The 27260-nt window shown below is 31.2% G+C and overlaps 1 protein-coding gene across 5 annotated transcripts in view; it reads left to right on the top strand.

Moving 5' to 3' along the window:
- Positions 1 to 27260, top strand: part of tn (tripartite motif containing protein thin) — a 201398-nt gene that overhangs the window by 160120 nt on the left and 14018 nt on the right. For 3 of the 5 annotated variants that reach the window (XM_085944162.1, XM_085944161.1, XM_085944163.1), the window contains 5 exons: positions 36 to 1082; positions 5156 to 5220; positions 9327 to 9575; positions 13759 to 13899; positions 25048 to 25265. In XM_085944162.1, coding sequence (XP_085800288.1) covers positions 36 to 1082; positions 5156 to 5220; positions 9327 to 9575; positions 13759 to 13899; positions 25048 to 25265 — 1720 coding nt within the window. The remainder of the gene's footprint in view (positions 1 to 35; positions 1083 to 5155; positions 5221 to 9326; positions 9576 to 13758; positions 13900 to 25047; positions 25266 to 27260) is intronic. The other 2 variants (XM_085944165.1, XM_085944164.1) reach the window with 1 other exon arrangement.

Raw genomic sequence — 27260 nt, 5'->3', positions numbered from 1 at the left:
TGAAAAAGCATCACGAAAATCTTTGTCTTCCACAGAACCAGAAAAGAAGGAGCCCGCTGCCCCCAGATTCCAGAGCCGTTTTTTAGGAGGCGGTAACCGTGCGGCGACTACGCCGCTGCCGGTAGCTGAACCAGCGTCAAAGGCAACCGAGGAATCAGATACTAGCTCCGAGGAAGAAACCGACTCATCAGAAGAAAGTGAAGACGAGACCACCCGACGAGCTGAGTCACAAGCCATGGCAAAGAGCGACATTGGTCCGCTTTTAGCGAGAAGCTCTAATGCCAGGGAAACTGCTCAAGAAAACAAGACGGGAAAGGATGGCTCTCCATCGTACAGCAGGCCCACTTACGGTAAGCAAGAGGAACCAGCAGCTTCGCCTAGATATAGAACTAGACCAGCTCCGGCTGAGGAAGAACCACCTTCACGGTATGGTACTTCAGGCTATCAGAGCCGTTTTTTAAATAAAAGCAAGAGTGCTGGTGCACCAGCTGAAGAAGAAGACACGTCTAGGTATGGCGCATCTCGCATTGCCGCTCAAGATGATGAAGAAAGTAAACACCCAACTGGACGATCGAGGTACTTGGCTTTGAAAGAGCGCCGCAACCGTCTGGCCCGCAGTCGCAGCAGTCACACTGGATTCGGAGCAAACGATGATGATGATTTAGATGAGCCCGTTTCTCCAACGACCGCATCGCCTTCTGCATATTTAGCATCACGGTACGGCACATCATCCACCGGAGATTTGGCAAGAAGTAGATCTAGTCATGCATTGGTTAAATCTAGAGAAACTTCTCCAGAAAGACCAGCTGCAGGGGCTGAGAAAGACGGTGCCGCTTACAGCTCATGGGCGCGATACTTAAAAGACAAGTATGGAAATCGAGCGACGAAAGGAGAACGAGATGCGGCCAGCGGAGCGACAGGCTCTGGGACGGCGTCGTCAGCGGCTTCAGCGGCCGCCAGACGCTTGTCTCTGGGTCTTCCGCTAAGGTCAGCGGGAGAGGTGGCGAGTTCTGATGACGACCAAAAAAACGCGCCAGGCTCCCCCGTCTCGCCTACGGTAGCAGCTACGCCGGTGGTAGCAGGTAATTTTACTCTTAGCGTTAGACCAATGATGTGTTGTTAGAGTGCAACTTTTCTAAGCGCGCTATGACGTCACAGCACTAAATATTGTGACCAGCGCTGTGTGCGGACGACGTTCAATTGTACAAACCACTATTGTGACGTTTGCGCTAACTAAGAGAAGTTGCACTAAACTTGCGTTATATTGTTACGTCCATAATATTAACACAATATAAACTGCATCACAATATGATATGAGATAAAGTTATTAAAACAACCACTAATTTTCGCTGAACACATGGCATGTAACGAAAGAAAACAAATGACAAATTTAAACTGGGAATAATAAAATTACAGATTATTATTATACCGGTTAAATAAAAAAAACACACACAAAAAGGACAAGACACAAATATACATTTAAAATATATACTTATATCGCTTCATGAAACAAGAAATTACCTTCTAAAATCTTGTTCATAAGTTCATTTGAAACCAAACACTTCACTAATAATATTAAATCTTTAGAATAGCTCTTTTGTTGGTTTATTTGCCTGATTTGAGTTGATTTATGTTTTTATTAACTTTTAAGCTATCACACTCTGCAACTGTAATACTGGCAACTGAAATAAATTTTATTATTAAAATATTTTTATTGGTTGAATGTTTAGCGAATAAATTTCAATTAAACTGATATTTTAGAGTAATATGTATCGATAATATTGTTTGATATTTTTACCTATTGCTGGCAAAGATTATTTATTATATACTCATTTATCGACCATTATTGGTATTTTACATTATATTTGATTATCTAAAACCTTCCTTGAATATTTAAAATTTATTTAACTGCTAAGAATAGGTAGGTACTCATCTAAATTTTTGATTGATTTTTATTACATTCAATTTAGAAACTAGCAAACAAGATAAGTCGACTGAATAAACATTCGTTTACTCTATATTGAAAAATGTGTTTGCACCATAACATTAAAACTAAGCATTTACAGGGCTATAAGATAAATTGCAATATTTGATCAAGGTAAATACACCCGTATAATAATCGTAAGGTTCATTCAGTGTTGCCAACTCTCATTCATAAAAATATGCGATCGAGGCTTGTGCTTAAAATAAACAATTATCATTTATCGTCGACGACAAAATCAGTCAAGGATACAAATGTATTTATACTGTAGCAGTCGTCATACATCCGTATCCGGAAATTTGTACGTAAACAGTTCACCGCAGGACACTTATTCGTGCGCCGCGGTACGTGAAACATGAGTTTGTGTAACATTAAATTAAATGACGAGTTCTTCGTTGAATATTTCACCGTGTAGTATATTTGTACGTATGCCACAACATGTGGAAATGTCTTTACTAAGTTAGGTTAGGTTAGGGTTAATCTAATTGGAACAGTACTGTTTGCAAACTATCGCCGCATTTTGTAAGATACGTACAAATGTATTCCACGGTGAAATCTTCAACGAAGAACTCGTCATTTGATAAAATCTTATACGAACTCATTTTTCACGTACTGTGGCGCACGAATAAGTGTCCCGCGATAAACTGCATACCTATAACTTACATGTAACCTCATACATCATATCTATGTAAATATTTTCTCTGAAATAAAAGGGGTTTAGCCCTTTATTAAATTATTAGACATTAAACAAAAATTCCCAGCGTTTCGATGAAAACTTTAAATATCAAAAAAGCATTCATTTTATTTAAGTTAGATTGATCCAGTCACTAACTTGGCAACGCTACGTCCTTTGTTAATCGTTGTTACTGCTAATTATGCATAAACACGAGCATTCACGGGTCCATAAACGTAAACTTTGGTCTCCTTAGCTGTCTATGTGTTGGTATAGCAAATAACTATAGCCGACCATAACTCAGAAGTTTCAGGTATAACAATTTAACACTGCAAATTATTACTATTACGAGTAGGTACACACAGACTGTGAGGCAGAATATTGTACAAATATATTATAATATTTGATTAATAATAATAATTATTAAAATTGTAATGTTTCATATTATGGATTTTATAAACAACCGTTAGTTCAAAAATTGATCCGAAAAAGAAACTATCCGTAATTAAATAATAAAATTTATGTTTTCCTAAATTATTGTACTGCTACATAGATCATTCATGGTTAAAAAGACAAAGTTACAACATGAATGTTTTATTTAAAAAGGTGTTTAGCAGCTGCACAGATTAATAATATACATACGAGATAATACATAATATTATATTTTTAATTTTAAAACACTGTTAAATATTTACAATAAGATATAAAAAAATGTTTTTTTTTTAAATTTAAAGATTTTGTTTTGTATACAATATTATTATTATCATTATATTTATTGTAAGATATTATTATCTATCGAATTATTTACATTAATTTACATCAAACTATTATACATTCAAGTCACACAACATATTAATCAAATTTATAATCAGTGTTTATGTATGTATATAAATAAAATTGGTATTGTACCTATCTATTGTTTTGTGAAATGTTGCTTTTATTAAAATAATAATTATTACATAATAATATATTATGTAATATATGTAAAATATATGTAAAAAATCAATACTTCTAATAACTTTACTCCTAAATACTTTTCTATACTGTAGAGAAATGTATATAATATTATTATATATAATTTATTTTAATTAGTTGGTAGAAAAAAATCATAATTTTATAAATATAAAATTACACGTGGGCCAAAAAAATAGTTTCCATTTATTAAAAATGTTAAAAAAATTGGAAAAAAATAAGTTGTTATATATAAAAAAAATCTCCAACAATCCTGTTTATTGCAATATTAAGTTTATAAAACTCTCCAATAATTAATAAAAGAAATTAAACTAAAAATTTGATGATGAACAGCCCAAATGTTACGCAATTCAATTTTTATTATTAAAATTAATGATTTTTTTTAAATATTAACGTATTTATTACACGCATATATAATAATTAATATGTACCTGTTATTTAGAACCAGTGTGTCCTAAGTACGATTTTGTATAAAATTAGTTTTACACATATTTGGTAGATGCCTTTGCTTTGATTTAAGTCAAAAAGTCGAAAGTTCATAGATCAGTGGTGGCGAACCTATGATACGGAGATGATTTTGTAAGGCACGCGATTGTTTTATTTTGAAAAGAAAAATTGACCTATAATAATAAACGACAGATCGCATTGTATAAAGAACACCAGGCAAATACTCTTCAAGAATAAGCATTACGTTTAATGTCAATATATAATAATTGCATATGTCGATCCTTAGGATTTATACATCATATAGATATTATCGCACTGACCTCATTAGGCGGTGAGAGAAACCGCGCCACGAATATCAGATTTTGATCAATTTACAATGCTTGAGACCACTGTAGCGAGAGAATGCCTAATCTGATCAGAGCAATTACTGTGTCAATTTTTGTGTAAAAACCCAAATTAAGACCAAATAATAAAGTAACAAACGATTTCATCTCTACCAACAAACTGTACCAAATAAGAAACAAAAACTTGGTGGAGCTTATATTAGTATTAATTGAGTTAGCACTTACTTGGTAGAATTCCATTTTACAAGAAATGAAAATATAATTAATATTAAATTTTACAGGTTATAACCTAATGGTTTTAAACTTTATTAAACTTAAAAATTAATTATATTTTCATATCTTATCTTATATTAGTACTTCTGTCAGACAGTTTCAAAATTGGTGGACCGAAATTTATGGCGTAATTGAAAAAAGTGCTAAAGCTATACGTGTGCTATTTTGTAAGTTTTGTGAGTGATATGTAGAATATCATCATTTATAATAGAATTCTCAAAAACTATTTTTCATCCTTGACAAACTACTCAGCGCATCAGACAGTCAAAAAATAATACTTTGGGAAATTTTGGCAAGCATACGTAAAAAAAAATGCCAACCCTGCCATAGGCACTGATTTTTTTTAAATCGCAGGTAGTGAAAATTTTATTTTTTACACGACACACTGGTTGCCAGGGACATTTTTGTATATAATAATAATAGGCTAATACTAATAATACATTTGAAATGCTTTAACTTTGCCAGGTTTCGCAGTGGCAGGTTCCTCCCCTAGGAGCCAGTATCTGCAGAAACGTCGGCAGCTGTTTAAGGTAATAATTTTACTTATTATTCTACATACTATCAATGTTTGTTTCAACTTTTTTTCACTTGTAATAAACAAATTAGGATTATATTGATTTTTTTAATTTTACAATAATTGTTTAATAATATACTGCTCTGCTTTTAATAATTAAAAATATACTGTTGTAATTATAAATATTTTTCCCAGGCCGAATGCTACACAAATACATTTAAATCATTAATAAATGAGAATCTTGGTAGAATAGAGGCGTAAGTTTTGAGAAAAAGATCGACCTTGTTACGTCAAAAGAGAGTAAATGACAATTCGCATATTTACAAAAAGCAATTTTATTCATTATACATTTTTCAATAACCAAATAATCGTTGAATGAATTCTTGTCGATGTACCTACTTAACTACAATATATGGCGTATCAATATGTATATTTATTAACATTTTGAACGAAATTGACGATTCTGAAAACACTTTTATAGTATAACGCCCTAATTTTACTTACACCTCTTTTCTACCCAGCTCCTCAATTATCAAACACTCCTGGTACTTATATAGTGAAATTATGTTTAATTTAATCAAATTATTGATCATATTATTTAATATTCAAGTGAAAATCTATATAAATACTTATTATTGTTATCAAAATTATTATTATATTACACAAATATACAAAAAATATATTTTATACAAGCAAAACTGCCTTTTTTAGTTATTTTTTGACATAAGTTTTTTTATAATGGGTACCGGTGCTACGTGTTAGGCTTTGTCTTGCGTACTTCCCGGGTCTTTTTGAATGTTACTGAATTAAAAGTTCTTTAGTTAGCTAGAAGCAGGCTTGAGAGTGGGTTTATTGTCTGGGCCTCACACGTGTTGAAGTACGGCTTTATGGTGGAGATAGTCCAAAATGTAAGACTCCTTTACTTGAGACTGTATGGACATTGTTCTTTGCTCTATCGAACTGACTTTCTCAAAGGTATGCTTCCATACTGAAGTTTAAAGTTTAGAAAAGACTTAACAACATATTTTTCCGACTTATAAGCGGTGTAAATGAAAACTATACCATTCATGGTATTATCAACTTATGTTTCCCTGATAATTATCTTAGAAATCGGGAGTATCCGTTGTTTGTTCTCCCAAGATGCAGAACTAACCTGCCATTGTTAATACTTAGGAAGGCAATAACTGCGTTCAATCAAATCGTTTTTCATATTGATATATTCTACTTACGTAAGCAGTATATTTGGAAGTTATTTAATATTTTAAAAGATAGAATCCACTAAGTTTTTATTTTACGCCGTGAACGCTTTAAATTTGCATTATTTTGTCATACTCATTATATTTAAAATATATAAATTTGAAATCAATTCAATTTAATCTAAAAATGTATTAAAATGAAAGGCGAAGTCAAAATCAGGTCTCTTGCATCGTTTAATATACGAAAGACCTTTGTTACCATCGTAGCAGTGTTGTGTGAAATATGAAAGATGTCTTAAATTGCTTTATATACGATAATAAAATTACATATTTTGATATGGTGTTTCATACATAGGTGCCAAATTATTTTTTTATTATTTATTGTTTTGTTTGATCATTTTTCTTACAGGTGTTTTTGTTAATTACATATAATATAATGTTTTATTTTTTAATCAATTGGAGAGATAAAGATAATATGTACTTACTTATTTCATTTGTATAAAGCTTCATTTTCAGGATTACAGGAATGTATTTACTTTCGCGTGACTTTTTTATAATAATTAACACATTTTTTTTTTAATTTTTACTGTGGACAGTTTATGTATAGGTACTCTGTGTGCGTAGCTTTATTTTATTTAAATTCAATAGTTTAAATTTTCCATTTTTTTTAATTAAGTGCACGGCATTTTATTTTTAAAACTATACACTAAATCGAAAATTCATTTTACCTCGTCAAATTATTTCCACGGAGTTTTTATTTTTTATAACAAAATTTTCTAACAAAAAAAATAATGCTAGACACACTCTCACCGAGACGTTTCGTCGAGCCACTTGGCAAGACATTCCTTGATAGTATTTGATACACGAGGGGAACCGAGCGCACTTACCACACTATCGTGCTCGACTTGCTCGGATAGTCTCAGCGAGATTGTGGATACGGTGGATTTATATATGCCTAATACTCGATTTCTGTCAATACGATTTTATTTATCTATATATTCTATACCTATCTATTTAAATTTTGGAAATACACTAATTGTATGTGGTTTATTTAAATATTTTAATACATATTAAATAATAATAATACATTATAGGCTTATACATATTCTGGGCCCGGGAGGAAAATGCAACTGTTTTTATTATTTTTAATTCTAAAAAATTTTAGTTTGGTACATTTGGTCGCCTATCTATGCATAATAATTGACAGGATGCGGTATCTTATATTTTACAATTGCGGTATAATCTTTTTTTTTAGTTTCGATTATAGTTCTAGTATATTATTACACATTATAAAGAATAAATGTATACGATAATAATTATTATTAAAACACTTACCTACATTGTGGAATTGAAAATTTTGTATATTATTTTAAATATTATTAAGGGGGGACATGCTCGTCGAAGGTCAAAATTGAGTTTTTATTGTATTTTCAAACCATGATCCTGGACACTCCTTAAACGTTGTAGATAATATATTTATATAATTTTGAAGCCTTATTATCCTTTATAGTTATTTTAAACATTTGATGACTGCATGAAGTATTTTTGTTACATAAAATAGTATTCTTTTAAACCTCTCGCTCTAATGTTTTAGAATATAGTCATATTTCGGTACAGAACTGTGCAGTGGTGTTAAGATTACGATTAAGATGACAGTTATGTACCAAAATATGACTATATTCTAAAACATTAGAGCGAGAGGTTTAAAAGAATACTATTTTATGTAACAAAAATACTTCATGCAGTCATCAAATGTTGAAAATAACTATAAAGGATAATAAGGCTTCAAAATTATATAAATAGATCATTTACAACGTTTAAGGAGTGTCCAGGATCATGGTTTGAATATACAATAAAAACTCAATTTTGACCTTCGACGAGCATGTCCCCCCTTAAAATGATTGCAGTTTTTGACAGCTTCCAGAGATAATAGTTTGAGGTTTGCTACAAATGAATCTGCAATGCATTTTTTTTTTAGTTTGATGTGTATTTGGTTTAATGCGATATCATAGTAAATTTGGCAAATAGCTAACAATTATTCTTTGTTAAAAAGACTGATAATATAACCCACACTCAGTTGAGACCAATATACTCAGTTCAGGAGCGAAAATTCACTCTTTATTTTAGATTAATTTTCATATATATAGGCTCTATCTTCTAGACTAGTACTTCTCAAACTGGGAGGCACTGGAGCCCCTGCCAGGGAGCCGTGAAATATTTCAGTTTCTTGAAAAAAAATCATAAACAAATGTGAACACTGGTCATCTGATACAAATCAGTCAAAATCGCGAGGTAGAATTTTCACGCGATCATATTACTTTATCCGATATCATTTTAAACATTGTACCGGATATTGATTTATTATGACGTAAATATCTCTACTCATTATCCTCTCATTAAATTGTGTTTGTAGGCAGTAGCTGCAATAATTTTTAATTTATTTCTATTTTAAATTTTTGCTTTACAAGCTAGTAAATGAAATGTTCTTTTATTTTTAATAAAAATGTACCTATAAAAATAATTAATGGTAAATAAAGTACTGTTGGTTACTAAAGACTAAAAACTTTGGGGAGGGGAGCCTTGGATTTTTAAATTCTGATTTCGGGGGCTGTGGTATGAAAAAGTTTGAAAAGCACTGTTCTAGACTCTTTATAACGTTTTACTTAATATTTTTGTTATGCACACATTTTAAACAATCGCGCAAGTGCTTTTAATGAGATATATACTTATGTTTTTAGCCTCTCTATCATAAAGTCGTTTTTTCGCTAAGCCATTTTACATCCCAGGTTCAGAATTGTCTATCAAATAAATACTGAATATACAATTAACACTGATACTCGCAAGATATTATTACATTTGAGTACACGTCTATGTTAATTTCTTTCTTTTGTTTTTTCTAATACGATCAATCAAATTAAACTCACAGGTAGGTAGTCGGGGGAGCGAGGCCGGATCATTCACGTGGCCCCGCGGCATTGCCGTGGGACCCGACAACTCGATGGTTGTCGCCGACTCCTCGAATCACCGCGTCCAAGTATTTGACGCCAACGGCATCTTCGTCAAGGAGTTCGGCGCGTACGGCAGTGGCGAGGGAGAATTTGATTGCCTCGCCGGAGTGGCTGTCAATCGCATAGGCCAGTTCATCATCGCGGACAGATATAACCACAGAATACAGGTAACTACTACAAAATACTTTTATATAAATTTTATGCTTCAACTTTAGGCTCGTTTACACGAGTCACCACGGATGATCATCCGCAAGAAAAAATAATTCTATTATAGAAAAATTCAACACCTTTTCTAATGAAAAATCAGTCAAGGATACAAATTTATTTATAATGAAGCAGTCGTCATACATACGTATCCGAAAATTTGTACGTAAACAGTTCACTGCAGGACACTTATTCGTGCGCCGCGGTACGTGAAACATGAGTTCGTGTAACATTTAATCAAATGACGAGTTCTTCGTTGAACATTTCACCGTGGAGTATATTTATACGTATGGTACAACATGTGGAAATGTCTTTACTAGGTAAGGTTAGGTTAGGGCTAATCTAATTTGAACAGTACTATTTGCAAACTATCGTCGCATTTTGTAAGATACGTACAAATTTATTCCACGGTGAAATATTCAACAAAGAGCTCGTCATTTGATAAAATGTTAAGCGAACTCATGTTTCACGTACTGCGGCGCACGAGTAAGTGTCCCACGATGAACTGCATACGTACAACTTACATGTAACCGTTTACACGTGTCACCAAAAGTGAAATACCCAAATCATTTCAAAATGGCGTCAACTAAAATAATAGTGCAGGTTGGAATTCAAACAATTAGTGAATATTTGTTGTAAGAATGCAGAAATTTCATAAAAAGAAAGAGGAATTGGTAAAAGAGGCGTTGATGAATAAAACCACGGGTAATGCGACGTAATGTCGTGGGAGTATCTATGTTACCGGTTTGTTTGATCACTTTCGATGATTCGAGGATAAATGTACGTTTACATGGGTCACTGAAGATGATTCCTCCATGATGATCGTCAAACGTAAACCGTGTAAACAGGACTTTTCTTGAAAACCGTTTCCGGATTTTTTTGACGAAAACACTTGTATTCTAAATAAAAGTAAGTTAAATCCATTAGAATTTAAATTCAAATTCCATCAAGTACCTTCGGTCTATAGTCACTCTTTTCAAATAACCATTTATAATTAATTGGTTAATTAAATATATGAAAGTAATTCTAAACATTGTTTAAAAATTCATACAAATTACCGCATTGGTAACGACTGGATCGGTAAAATAGATTTCTGCCTTTTGTAACTGATGGTTTTTGTCAATTTTTATTCGAACAAGTTGCAAAAATTAAAATCCGTTACAACTATATTTTTAGACTGGCGTATTACTGGAAATAATGAAGTTAATGTCAAGTTATTCCTATCCAAACTGAAGACACACACGAGCTTTCTATGTAGTGAGAGCAATCAAGATTCAGAGCACAATCTTTAATAGTGTCTCCGGAAAAAGAGGTTTTTTTGGAATCGTGCAGAACCGGGCAATTTCGTCTAATCGGGCATTTAGATCTGGTTTCGTCGCCCAACTAATTAAAATTCTTCAAAGATCTTGCGCTTGCCTTTTTAAGCCACAGTTGATACTCATTTTATCTTATTATTATTGTATTCTAATAATTGAGATAGTTTTTATGTGATAAAATTCTGTTATACAATTTTATTAACATATATTTTGGTTATTATCACATTATCAAAATCAGATAATGTATGTCTACATAATAATACAGTTATACGCATCGTAAAAATATATTTTATGTTTTAAATATAATTATAAAATTTAATATATTTCTAGATATGGCTCTTAGGTATGCTTACATACTGCAGTCTGCAATGTAGAATATATCTTTATTTAGCTACGTATTTTTTTCGACTTATGCGAGATATAAATAAGAACTCTGCCATTCTGGGCAGTGTTGATCTGTGTGTCCCTGATAACTATCTTAGAAATAGAGAGCATCAGCTGTTTATTCTCCCAAGGTGCAGAACCAACCGGCCACTGGAAATGCCAATTGGGAGGGCGATAGCTATGTACAACCAAATTTCTTCAGGTGTTGATATATTCCACTTGCATGAGGGTGAGTTTAGGTGGACGCTATTTTATAAATTCTTAAAATAGGGTCTCCTTAGCAGGCTCAATGTACTTTTTTGAACGTCTATTATATTTTATAATTGTATTTTCACTGCTTTTATATGTTTATATTATGTTCTCTTTTTATATTTTTATTTTTATCGCTTTTATTACTTTTTTTCTTCTTTATAATAATATTTCATGTCATAGTATAATATCTACAATATGTTAAAAATAAATTAAATTGAATTGAAAAATTTAGATATTATCAATCGACTCTACATTGGGTCGTAATGTAAATTATCAAAATACTATTTTTAATATGACATTTTCGTACAGAAAACATTTTTAAAGCGTTTCAATCCACTACTTTCTAAAGGTATCAACTACTGAGTATTGATAATTCACTTTGTGATGACTTACCGGTATGCAATATATGCAATATAGTGCTTATTATGTTAATTTGTAAAACAACCTGCTATCTTTCACCTGCGATAACAATAACGGTATAGGTAAACACAACGTGTGGACTATGGGTTAATATTTAATGAATCCTTGATACCAAATAAACATAAAAGGGATTAAGGAGAAACTTTATATATAATAATATTATTATATCACGAAGATTTAATGGAGTTTCAAAACATATTAAAATTTTAGTTTCACATTAATAATAAATAATTTTATATTATACAACAGTATTTTGAAATACTAAAACTCTACATTTATTTATTTGTCATCTGCATAATAATGTTGTTCTTTTTTATTCGACCATGTCCAATCCTGATAGGATCATTTGGGCCTCCACAGAGTGGAGGTTTGTATTAACAGGTTATATTTTTACGAGAAATGGATGTCAGCCACTTGCTCATCCTATTATTAGGTCCATACCCTGACTCAACACACAAATTTAAAAACAATATGTGTACTTGCCAGACCCAGACTAATCTGTGTCACGGCTAAAAAAGGTTATGAAATGTATTTATTTTATAAATGAAATTCTGCTGTTTTCTATTAACGTAAATATATGTATTTTTCAAATTCAATATATCAAGCAAAATACTGTTTTTTTTTTTTTTTTTAATTGAATGATGCTGAGAAATAGAGGTTGTGAGACTTGAATCATTCACCACACCATTTTTTTTTTAATGACAGTGGGTTTCTCACTAACTTTATTTTCCTGTGTATATTCTGATAGTACCTCTGTAGTAATCTTATTTTTACCGTTCCCTTCAAAAACTGGGAACTGGGTCTAAAAAGGTTGATTTACTTTATTGATTCAATTCAAGCTCGCAAGCAAAGAGTAAGCAAAAACCAAAAGGGCTTCTCTCCATTTTTAAATGCTAAACAGTGCCTCTTTGAAATGTTCAAATTTGACCAAATTGCATTATTATTTTTTATTTAAACAATAATCATTAGAAAACTAGCATCAATTACATACAACTCTACGAAATATTATGCAGGGCCTCTAACCTAGAACAAGGCGCCAATAAAATCAGCTCACTACAACACTCTTTTAATATAATATGGAAAAACACCTTAAAATTGCCTTACTATATCCATTCGTATATTATTATCTCAATATGTAGGTGATAGAGAGAGCCCTTTTACTTTTGATCTACTCAAAACATCCACTTATTTCTTCACCTAAAATCAACTTCAATAATTTTCACATTTATTATGACGAGTGCTTGTTTTACTATTTTTTTATTTTTATTTAGAGTTTTCAAACCGTTATGTTTGTTTAAAGTAACAAAAAATAACTAGAAATAAATAATTTATAAATAATATGTTTTATAGTTCGTTGCAAAATCTTTAAAGAACTCATTATAGATCTAATTAAAGAAAATTGATTTAAATCGAATATTCTTACCAGATACTAATTATCAGGAAATGAAAAATCGATTTATCCGTAACATTCGCGGTGTCTCGTCTTTCGTTATTTTATATAACGAACAGATTTATAAAATTGTCAGCATTTCTCGTTCTGTAACTCAAAGTTTATCCTACGATTAAATCAAATTTATTTGCCGTTTTTTTCTGTATACCATTTCAGGAATAAACTTATTGGATTAAGTGAATGGCTTACGTAATATATCACGTCGTGTTTATACGGAGGTAGTGCCTGTTTTCTTATTTAGTGTATTCCTTAAGTAACCATAAAATATTTAAGGTGTCGGAAGTTTCATTATTACTTTTACTGAAAAAATGTTTTTTTAAACAGGTTTTAGACCCATCTGGCCGCTTCTTGCGATCTTTCGGAAGCCAGGGAACTGGCGACGGCCGTTTCAACTACCCTTGGGGAATCACCACCGACGCCCTTGGGTTCATTTATGTCTGTGACAAGGAAAACCACAGAGTTCAGGTGAGAAAACTATAACAATGCATCATCACTTTTTATAAAACTATTTAATGATTACATCGCAGGGTGTATGTGTCGCTACATTTCAAAATCAGCCAAGTCCACCTTTAGGTATTTTTGACTTTCTTGTGAATTGCTGAAGAACTACTGCTTTCTAACATTTCTGCATTATCAAATTGTGGAATTTATTAATTTTAAATATTCTATTCTCGAAATAATATAAACTTTCACCCTTGTGACTGTGTATTTGAGAAAACAAAAAGCTGTTTTTCTCCTATTCATCTATTATGGACTTGGCTGATTTTGAAATCTAGCGACACATATATTGAGATTTCTTATCTAAACTTAATGAACATGTTATTTATCATAACACTATAATGATTCTACGTTATTTTTTTTTGTTTATAGCTACATAATTAAATTTTAACACCAGGAACGTCACTGTATATCGTTATATACTTGTGATCCAGGTTATATTTAAAATATTTCACCAATACAAGTTGATAAAATGAGTAGGTAAAATATTTAATAATATACGTGACAATCCACATAGTCAAAAGCATAAGATACTGGCTTCTCATATCGGGGGCCAGATTCTGTTCTCAGTAAGATCACAATATCTGTGTAATATGATTTTCTCAAACTTTGGTGTGTGTATGATTTTTTTAACTACTACTGCTTCACTAGTTTTCATTTCTAGTAAACTACTGCAATTAGGTATCGTAACCTGTTATAGTGTTAAAAAGAAAGAAAATACATAATTGTAGAGGTGAAATGAAATTTGGAAAAATGCCAATAAATAAACTAATTGAGGAATTCAGCGTTGACTAGGTGATAAATATATATTTTTTTTTAATATAAATATTTCGCTGTTTGTTATCACCACACAATAAAAGTATTGTTATATGACACGTATTTCATTATAATAAAACTTTAAAACTATGGGAATTTTTATCTTTGTTGACTCTACTATCCGATGTATATTTTGGTCTCCTCTTAAAGATGTTCACGGATTCAAATCTGACATCTGATAGATTCACTTGCTGATTTTTTAGTATGTAGGTATTATTTGAACATGTAGCTAACAGCCAGCTCTCATATTTTTTGGTGTTTCCAAGAAATTATTGATTTCTATAATATGTTTTAATACTATTATAAACGGGGAAGAGAGAGGAAAGGGAAATAAGGAACTACCTACATATTGTGAGAAGTGAAGCTTTATTTTTAAAATTAAATTTGAATGTAGGGGATGGAAAATTTAATAGAAATAATTACAAGATAAAAAAAACTTTTTATATACAACATTTTTAAATTTTCTGTTGAATCATTAAACTTGACTTGACTAGCTTAAACGATCAAAAAAATTTGTACTTGATAGGAATACTGAATAATAAAATGTAATTTCAAATTGATTTCCATAGTACGTATATATTATTTAATAATTTAGTTGCTAGGGTCCCCTAGCAACCATTAATGGTATCGAAATAACTTTTCATACAAAACAGAATTAACTAAAAATGAATTCAATTCTACTTAAAGATGGCTAAAACTATTTAAAAAATACATTGGCATCGTTTTCTGATATACTCTAAAAGATTCAAATGTCTGGCTAGTCGGGAAGTTGGTTAAAAATCGATTGCAATATTTGTAACGAACAAATAAGACAAGAACGACCTAAGAAAAACGTTGTAAAATGACAGAATTATTGTATTATCGTAGCACATATTTTTTATATCTCTAAGAATTTTACTATTATTTTGTATGCATATGTTATTTTCCTGATGAAGCATTTTAAAATAACTATATTTAATAAATGTATGATTATTTTAAATTACGTAGTTTTTTTTCCAACCATATTTTTTCAGTATATATATAATATTATATAAGTAATAAAAGGTAGCATATTATTAAAAAATCAACACGTTATCACTACTGTATAATAATAAAAAGATTTTTTCGATGACAACTCGACTTAAGTGCTTTCTATAAAATGAAACTAAATAATTCTTTTTCATTCCGTGCAGAATATACGCGGGTAACTTTAGTTAGATATACTAATTTAATCCTATATTCTAGGAACCTTTTAGGTACGTTGCTTTATAGATTAGCACAATTTTATTAGGTGATGGATAAAAGCTCACTATTTTCAATACTGTCAGCATTATATATTCATCACTATCATAATCCTGGGTTGATCCTTTGCTGAATGAAAACCTGCCTAAAAACATTTTTATCTTCTCAGTCTGATATTTGTATTTATTCTAAAACTCCTCAATGGAATTAAGATTCGAAATACGTGAAAAACCTTTGATGGGAATAAGAGGAAAGGGATGAGGTCGGGTCTAGTGATTTTTTTGCTTAAATTTAATTTATTCATAACAGTTACTGAATTTTAAGAATATAGTATTTATGAAAACTAAATAATTTATAAAAATACTTGATGCCTTCTTACTCATGATACATAATAATATTATTAACTCATTTGCTAACAATTATAATAATTATAACTTGTCCATTTTTTTATACCCATTATCAGTAGTTTCTCATAAAACCATGCATCCACACCAACTGTAATCTTTAGAATTCTGTTTTACCTTCAATGTCTGGTAGAGAGTTATGAATTGTGAATTCATTTCGGGGAGTGGTACAATAAATGGTAATATGGATAGGGTCTCGCCGATCGATTATTATCAATACGCTAAAATTACAACACAATTAATTGGGGGTTATCTGGATAGCTGCAAAATATGATAATATAGTCGAAAAATTATAGTATTGATGAAAATAATCCACCAAAAATTTCAATTAATTTTTACTGCACTGACAAAATATTTATTTAAAGAATATAAGTAGAAGTTACATAAAAATAATTATACTGTAAAACTTACTATCTCGTCATCAGACCTTTTAACTCGTCTTTCAATATATATATATATATATATTCTAACTGTAATACAGTTCCATAAATATTCGTATAAAACGAATGGTTTCAATGTGAGGGTTTTAGAAACAGAAACGACAGTTTCTATTTTTTAAATGTTGGCAAGCCATTAGAAAAATATCTTATCTTATTTGTATAGATATTATTTCTGAAAAAAAATCTTTTAAATGTTATAGGTAATTAGTATACAAACAATATTTAAAACAGTATTTTTTAATGAGTTGCCAACATAAATTTCTACGAAAATCAAAAATCTGCCGGTTATTTTTTTAGGTATCTTATTATATGAATACGTATATTAATTAAGGCGCTAAGTACCAAAAAAAATAAAAACTGACATGTTTATATAAAAATGTTCTACATACCAACGCCAATAACTTCAACTATAATCTAAGTGCCTCAAGCAAGTCAAAAAAATACAGCAAAATAATTAAACCTGTCGACGTTGTAAGTCCGTTGGCGTGTTTTATTTATAATGGTGTAAGTAGCACAGCAGTGGTCAACGGCATTCAATATAAAATAGCTGACGATGATGTGTTGACACTTGCAAGTTCTTAGTACCTAAAATTATAGAAGCTGCCGTGATTGCTTCACACTGTAAAACTACATTTTTCAAAAGGTCTGCTTCATGCAATTTTACTGCAATGACTCAGTATTTTGTAACCACGGGCAATATTACTTTTTGTTACTTAGAGCCTTAATTAATACACGTATTCAGTTATCTTCTCAAATAGTCTATGTTGGGCGTACTGCATTTTAAAAGCATACATAATGTTTAATTCAGACGATAATTTTCTGTTCCGGTAAAAGCTGGATAATATACAATATCAGTGCACTCGCCTATCTAGTCTTATCTTTTGTTATTGGTCATCAATGGTATTTTGTAACCACATGCAATACTACTTTTTGGTACTTAGAGCCTTATTTAATACACGTATTCATATATATTATAAATAATAAGTTAATAAACTATTTCTTTTAGTCAACGAATAATTCACAAGATTGGGGAATATAACATTCTATAATAATATATTAAACATACATAATTTCAAAACATCTCATTCCGTCGAGTGTCATATTTATTAATATATATTAATATACATGAGCTGATGTTTTCAAATTTTGTATATTCAATATAAACAATAATATTGTCACGCAAACCTTTTTACGATCACATCACTAACGGTAAACTTCCCAAATTAAATATGTCCAAACGTATTCCTCAGTGAGAACGAGATATTCTTACTAGACCACTGCCCTACGGCCACGTGGACCGCAAACAACCAGAAAATCACGGCAACCTGTGGATCTGTGTGGTCTACTCTAGTTACTAGTATAGAGATGACTTGCTACATAGTGCACACACTATGATAAGTAGCCGCATTTTGTGGTTATTTGCGACTTGTACGAGCAGATTTTTAGTATCTTTGCGCAACATGACTGAATATATTATTATGTAGCATATACATAGCTCGCTTTAATAATTATACCGTTGTACATTATATTATATAAGACAGAGATGTAGGTAATGTTAACATTAGGTTAAACTTTAATTGCATGTTGTTGTCTTTTATCAACACACTTTATTATTCTTAATATTTTTTGTATCAATTAAGTTTTATTTAAAAATTCACAGTTCTCCGGTAAATTGAACGTAAAACATTTCACTGTGGCACGGTTTGCCGTGAGCTTTCTTATCAGAAAGAGATGACCGTATACTATACGGTCTCCAACTTTATTAGATTCAATATGAAATTAATTAAATTTTCATAACTGATTTTGGCGAAATTCATGAATTCAAGAATGAAACCCTAACACAGGGGTGGGTAAACTGCGGCCCGCGGGCCGCATGTGGCCCGCCGGGTATTTTTTTGCGGCCCGCCATCATTAATTGTACTTTTTATTACGAACAACTTTTTTATAATTTTTTTAAAAATATTGACAATAGATTAAAATTTGAAGAATTTTTTGTTTCGTAAATGTATTATCTCAGTACGTCTTCCTTGCGTCTTGTCTCATACTATGTAACCACTATTTTCTACGTTGAACATCGTGACACATTTAAATAATTTTAATTCCGCGTTGTAAAGAAAAAAAATATATGCCCATGATATGGTAAAAAGTTTGAATGGATTTCAATTAAAACTCAAGTAATTCCTTCGACAAATATCAAATAACAACGTGGACCACTTTCCAACTTTGAAGATGCTGAATATACTCGTAATATCAGAATATAAATTTGACGAATATGCTAAAATTATTAAAGCTCGGAATGACGATTTTTCACAAAGATTAGGTGACTTCCAAAAAATTGAGACAAGTTTAGCAATAGTACATGATCCATTTTCAATATATTGATAGTGTGCCGACAGAGCTACAACTTGAGATTATTGATCTGCAGTGTGACACTGATTTAAGAGAATTGCATCGTCGTGAAGAAATCTCCAAATTTTACAATGCCCTTAATTCAGACAAATTCGACCAACTTAAAGATTATGCAAGAATAATGTTCGTTATTTTTGGATCAACCTATATATGTGAACAAACATTTTCGATCATGAACCTCAATAAAAATTCTTTACGATCAAATATCTCCGATGCCCATTTACAAGCAGTTTTGAGAATATCAACTACAAAATTAACACCTGAATTTAAAAAAAATGTTAAAAAAATGTACTTACAACAGTTTCATTCTTCTCATTATTTTTTTTGTAATGTTTATTTTTCGTGATAATACATACTGTATATCTAAAAATGGTATTTTACTTGCGGCCCGCCGCTCATTTTGAATTCTAGATTTGGCCCTACATCCAAAAAGTTTGCCCCCCCCTTTAACATAACCTAACAAATAATCTAGTATATCGGCCATTTTCAAAATTTGTTGGCTTCCTGTAAAGTGTAAACCGACAAGAACCGTGTTTTATTTAGACATGAATTTTATGTCATTACTATACGACCCAAAGAGATTGGACGGTCTTTAACACATTGACTATTGACTGCTGACTAGATAATTACTAACTAATTACCATATTTAAATAGCATGCTAATTATATCAAATTGCCACCTTAATCGTTACAGCGTCAAATGTATATATGGCCATATATGTCCAATACAACATTTCACGGTGAAGTGTATTACGGCGTACTGCATATTATGTTCAAGTTTCCGGACATGGTTATCTGCAGCTGAGATGGTGTGCTGATAAAATAGTTGTAGTCATGTATCATGCATTTATGGGTTAAATCTAAATAACATCAAAAGCCATGACATAATATACTTATATCAAAGGCAATATCGCGTTCCGCAGTCAAAAATGTTGCTTATTTTTTTAATCTGATTGTTTGATAACTATTATTTAAACATTTTTCAATTGACATACAGCAGTAAAAGTATAAAAACTGCACAATTCAAATTGAATTACAAATTAATAAATACTTAATAAAAAAAAATAAATCGATGGTTCGTTATCAGTGGTTAATTCAATAAATAAACACATCACGGATAAAGTATACACAGTGTGTTCTTTTGTATATTTTTTATTAGGATGGCAATGAAAGTCGATAAAGATGGCGTCTGTTTACATAATATTATATAATTCAAGTATGAATTTAATACTGCTATTATTCCATATTTGCGTACACAAGTCGGGTATTACTTAAACTATTTTTTTTTAATTTCTGGATAAAATATATTAACTGTCAGATTTGTAGGTTATCCGTCTCGCGCGCATATTGCTATAGATATACGCGCACACTATAAACAATGAACGGAAATAATTAGCATTGTTAGTGTATACTATATACTAACTGTATAGTGACATTGTTTGCATTTCGGCCTAAGAAAGTAAAAGTACGCTATCGCTGGTGAAAAATATAACAACACTAATGACAATTCATTACAATAATATCAGCTGTAAGCTATCCAAAAATATTTTATTGAAAAATAGCTTGTCAACAAAAAAAACTTTCGAGTTTCTAGACAAACTCGAAGGTTAACTGGGAAGTTCTTGAATAAGTAATCGATGTTGATCGAACATTGTCTATCTTTTCTATATGACTATAAAAATGAAGGAAAAATTTCAGACATCTGTTAGTACAGGCAGGGCCGCCGCATTCCAATTGGCAATATTTAGTATGCACATGGGCGGCTAAATTTGAGAGTGCTTTTATTTTAACTGTCACTTTTTATCTGTTTTTTTTTCTTTTCTTGTCAATGGTTCTTGATAATATGAATATCAAATAATGCGACTGAACATATTTAAATGTTCTGATATAAGCAAGGAAGAATAATGGAAATATTTATGAGATTCCTATTGTTAAACGTAATTATGAACAACCTTCTCTATCAGCAGTTATTGAAGTATCTATTAGTAGAAACCAGGACATGATAGCCAATTAAAACCGAAAGGATTTTACTGGTATCTTACAACACTCTCCTAACTGAAAATAATAAAGGTACGTAATCTTGTCATTGAAACTAATGTCTGGAATCAGTCTACTTATCAGACTCCGACATCTAATATTCTTATTGGTCATTTTTTCATGGTTGAGAATCATGATCACTCTAAAATTTTAGCCATTTTTTAATAAACACCACTTACCACTGCTTCTCTTAGAATAGAATAGAGTAAAGAATGTACTCCAGTAGGCTTCTTTACTCCAGCGTAGTGAAACTATTCTTTTGATTCGTCTTCCATGAAAACAACACAACCAGTCTCTTCAGTTGTAACTAGTTCCGTCATGAGCAATGCATCTTATATTTATAATAATTATTCCATTGTTTTGAGCCAGTAGAAGATTGACTGCACTGTTTTGCCTTCAGAGTCTACAATATAAAATACAGAAGATTTTAAATATGGAATTCATAATAAATATATATGTTCATCCGATTTTCTCAAGTACACAGAGCGGCATTGTATAGACGTTCAGATGCCCACTGCATTAGTTAATTGAAATGAATCACATTGGCAGGGACATTTTTTTGTAACGGGCAGCTATGTAACTAAATCTGGCCCTGCGTGCAAGTAACAACCTTTTTTCTACTATAAAAAGGGTCAATTTTTTATGTATATTCGCCCCGCGACAGTTGGGGCAATCTGCGAGACTGAATTGAATATCGCCCCAAAATAGATTTTCTTTCTCGTGAAACAATGTTTTCATAGGATCTATTTGCAGCAAAAAATACTTAATCTGCCGAAAACGAAGGACATTTTCCGCAGTCAAATTATTATTTCCGTTCAAACATCTTATATTTGGCAATCGGAATTTAATATAAAATATCGAAGTTTTCCATTCTGGTCCGCATTACTTTGTATGAGGAGAGTATTTTATGAATTGAACAAAAGCATGTATTTTACAAGAAACGACGAAAGATTATTAGTTTATTTAAACTAGTGTTATTTGTGACACCATTTATAGATTCATTGATACAGTATACATAAAATTTACTAATCAGAAGTTGATTTTTTTTCATAATAATATAGGTATAATATCTTGTAAAAACAGGATAAAACATAATAATTACTTATTTCTTTTATTGAACGAATAATTCACAAGATTTAAGAATGTACCATTCTAATTATTAAACATACATAATTTATAACCAATAGAAAAAATCTTTTTTAAAAAAAGTAAGCTATCCGGCAGGGAATCGAATCCTGCATCTCCCGGGTTTACGCCCCATCCGCGCATTACCTCTATGCTACGCATTGACATACTAATTGCAAAAAATTTGAGCTATTGGCCAATTTTGATACCCACTCATCAGCGCTCTTCCAAATCAAGCTACGTTGGCAATCGATTTTTGTTTGTTAAATCAAAGTAGATACCTATTACTTCAATTACTAACCGACGTCGTGGATTTCTCCAATATTTTTTATAATGTTACTTACTTGAACATGCTAATAATTTATAATTAACTATTTCTTTTATTCAACGAATAATTCACAAGATTTAAAAATGTACCATTCTAATTATTGAACATACATAATTTTGAAAAACACTTTCTGAGAAAATATATTACAACTAATAGAAAATTTGTCGCAATTAAGTAAAAGCAAAAAGTATTCGTTACTTCCAGGAAACGACTTAAGTCCCTTATTTTCATTGCAAAAATTTCACTATAGTTTATTTTTTTTCCTTCAGATATGACAAATAAGAGCCTTGGGGGTACTTTGGAATTCATCTTTGCTCAATGGATTAATCTTACTTTCATTATATTATGTAACACGTTATAGAAAATCCTATTAATGCATATAGTCATATGGTTAAACTATGTGGCCACATCATTCTCTATAAGTCTATAAAACCATATATAGTCAGGCCATAGAACTAAATAGCTAATTTTGATGTTGGTGCTGTTGCTTAACGTCGAATATATGTTATGCTAATATTGCATTCCAAGTACATTATAAGCCATAACTAGTTCTAAGAACGTAATTCACAGGCTTATAAAGCGGCCTGAACATAATAGATTTTTTAAATCCTCTGAGAAAAATTGAAGTCATAGATTTCCACCGCCTGTGATATAAATTATACCATTCCAATAATTTTAAAAATAAAATATGAAACTCGATGACAAGCTGCTAAGTTCAGCTTAATCAGGCATTTATTGCTTCCATACCTTAAGTTAAGTCATTCTAGTAATAGTGTAATCAGATTCATATATCAAAATTATCCGGTAATAGAAATCCATAGTAACATTTGAATAATCAGTGATCGTAGTATAACTACAACTAAGAATGAAGTCAATTTAATCTAATCAGCTTACAATGTCACCCTGTTTCATTTCCATAAACCTTCTTACAAGCAAGCAAATAATACTTGTGGGATGCTTGGCTCCAGAATCACAACCATTACCCCTCAACTCCATCATAATAATATGTACTTATTACACTTTTCCTAAGCTTTTCAAACTATCTTACTTTCGAAATAAACTCCATTCGTGTTATGTCACAAATCATTAAGTTTCTTTTGAAAGGCGAATAAAGTTTTATATGAGCACTCTCCGAGACGGTATTTTAAATTGTTCTATTTACTTTGTGGCAATGGGTTCCCTTATCACGACTTTGAAAATAATTGTCAGCTGTTAAAAGAATGTGTACTTACTCCGAAGTAAACTGCTTCCCATTTTAACTTCGTACTTTTAAAACTATATAACTTTTAACAGCAGCTGCTTTATTTTAGTATTTTTCAAAATGTCTCCTTGTCACAAAACAAAGATTTTCAAAACATCTTACACAATAATATTACGACTTCCATAATTCTTCTACCAAACGTTTTAATATTGTCTTGAAAACATATTAAACATATTAAACATGTTTAAACTGAAAATAAATTGCATCAGCTTGTTATCATCAGGTCCAGGACAATGTGTCACGTTGTTTAATCTAACAACCTTTTCCGGCTCTCTACATCCATTTACACAGGTCTAAATTCTGTACCACAAACATAAGGAAGTAATCGATATCACATTTTTTTTCATTACCTTGTATCTAACTTATTTCTGAAGACACCGGTCATTTTGATTGATTTTTTGAACATGAAATATTCATAAAATATTATATTTAATTAGTCTTCATTTTTGCAATAATATTTTTTAAAGTATTAAAATTATACTCCTCAGTCACATGGAAACGCTATTTTAGCACAGGAAACCATTTCTAATCATAGTATATAAATTATTTAGAATAATTAGGTAGGTACTATATTATTTATATAATTAATTTCTGTTGCCTAATACTAATAGTGCCTATGTCAAATATATAAATAATTTATTTTTCTTTACAGGCGATTTTTGGTTTCTATTCAACAATTTATATTATTAACTTTAGACATTTGTAGCTAATAACTGTAGTAATTTTTCATCATAATCTATCTAATTGTACATTATTATGCACTTCTAAATTTGAGCATCTAAATAGCATATGTCGACATCAGCATTTCTTCGTGTAAAATATAGCGAAATTTTATTTTAGCACATCTACATGTTAACTGTGCTCTCTGCAGTGCAGATTATATTAGTTGCCATAGGCATTTCTGGCAATAAAGAAAAGAACATGTTAAAGCACTTTCTAAAATTTAAGTGAAAATAGTCAAAATCTGACAAGATTAGTACATTATGCCAAATGTATAAAGGTATTGTCTTTCACTCAAAATATATAGGTTGCTGGATATATAAAATTAATATGTCCATTATATTATATCCTCCAGGTATTCCAATCCGACGGCACATTCGTCGGCAAGTTCGGGTCATACGGGCACAAGGCTGGGCAGCTGGAGCATCCGCACTACATCGCGGTCAGCAGCACCAACAGGGTCATCGTCAGCGACAGCAACAACCACCGCGTCCAGATCTTCGACGTCAATGGACGCGTGCTGTCCGCGTTCGGGGGTGAAGGTTCTGAAGAGGGACAGTTTAAGTTCCCAAGGTATGTTCATCGATCAATTTCTTACTAAACATAATAATATTAATACTATCGGCCGAAGGTACTTGATGGAATTTGAATTTAATTGGATTTAAGTTTTGTACTATTCGAAAACCTTACCATTGTTCCCAGAATGGATGATTTTACACCTCTTGAGTGTATAATTACTAATGATCTATTATTTGGTTTTGATGGTTTATCGAGTGTATTATTAGAGATGGGGTTTTTACAAATACTTCTTTTTTCTTCTTCTTTCGACCATGTCCGATCCTAATAGGATCATATGGGCCCCCACAGAGTGGAGGTTTGTATTAACAGATTTTATTTTTACGAGAAATGGATGTCAGCCACTTGCTCAACCTATTAGCTCCATACTCTGACTCATACACAAATTGAAAAACAATATGTGTACTTTTCAGACCCAGGATTCGAACCTGGGACCCTCGACACTATAGACCGGCGCTTAAGCCACGCGGCTATCGTGGGTGTATTCATAATTATTTATTTGTAATATTTTTTATTGTTATCCTTGACTTAATAGTTAGGTGATAAAGTTTTTACCTACTTTATTGTATTTTTTTATTATATACGTTAGAGTTAATTGTATTTGTTATCAGCTTGCATTTGCCTTGCATAGTGCCTGAAGATGCCGAAAGGTGAAACCCGGGCAAATAACGACTCAAATGAAATAGTACAAAACTTAAATCCATTAAAATGTATAATGATATTTATTATATGACATACGCTGCCAGTTTTATCTCTAAGTTGCAACTCTCACAGTTTAAAACGTAAAATAAACATTACGTTTGTGGGCTGCTTAAGTATCAGTTGAAAATGTTTCGATCTGTCCATATACGTAAAGTTTCCGCCAGACACATAAAACTGTAAAAATTAGACTCGTAAACTAATCACAGAAGTTTCAAAAATAATATCAATCATTTATATTATACCAGTAAGAAAAATAAATGGTTTTAATTTTTCATTTTTAGTTGTTGTAAAACTACCAATAATTTACACTTTTTGTCTTATTTTTTATTAAGTGTATATAAATGTAAAGTTAAATAATCATTGTGAGAATATTTAATTTAATTTCGTAATTACATTCTTTCACAAATTGGGAGATTTTTTATGAATTTTTTAAAATTACATTTAGTCGGTTATATCCATTTTAACTTATTTTTTTGATTCTGTTTCTCTAAGCACGTTTCTATCATGTGTATTATGTGTTAATATTCATCATTTTTGTATATTTTTTAACCAACTTGACGACTGAACTAAAAGGTTACCACTACTAGTTTACGGTCGTAGATGTATCTTCAAATCCAAGCTTGCCACTTTTTCCCCCAAAAAAGGCTAAATAAAACTCGTCGTGTATGACAGGCTTTTACTCCCTGCGAGTCATTTGATCGTGGATGTCGGACTATGCTCGGCGAAAACGAACATGTCGATAAGGGTTGACAAACCTGACATTCGGTTCATTACTTGACAGGTTGTTTTGTTGTTTAGTTTTTCTAACTTGGAAAGCGGTAGATAAGCAGTATTAGAAATATTTTACATGTATCTGATGATGTTCACTAATCTCTATCAATAACCGGCGGTAATAACATTAAAAAAATAAGTACTAAAGTCATTTAAACGGTTTTTGAATGCAGGATAAAATATCCAATGGGTTGATAAACTGACTAACAATCGGAATCCGCCAATATAACTAAGGCATTCAAAGTAACCGTTAAAACGAATTACCGGTAAAACGGTAAAAATATCAAGTTAACACCAATTAACAGATAATTAAAACATTAGAAAAATTACACACTTTAACTGCGCATCTATTCTATAATATACAATACTGCTATCGGCAGCTATCGATGGTAGTTTTTCATTTTTTGAATCGAAGTATTAGCACTTATTGTAACAATTATAATAAGTTAGTTGTAATTGTTACAATAAGTGCTATGTTTTAACAGCACCTCTCTTGGCTGTGTTGAATTTTAGAACGAG

This window comes from Rhyacophila brunnea, unplaced genomic scaffold, assembly GCF_057557595.1.
Source record: "Rhyacophila brunnea isolate RB1 unplaced genomic scaffold, BYU_Rbru_1.0 scaffold_17, whole genome shotgun sequence".
Lineage (NCBI taxonomy): Eukaryota > Metazoa > Arthropoda > Insecta > Trichoptera > Rhyacophilidae > Rhyacophila > Rhyacophila brunnea.
The sequence above is the reverse complement of the archived record's forward strand: the minus strand, read 5'-3'. Positions and strand labels throughout refer to the sequence as shown.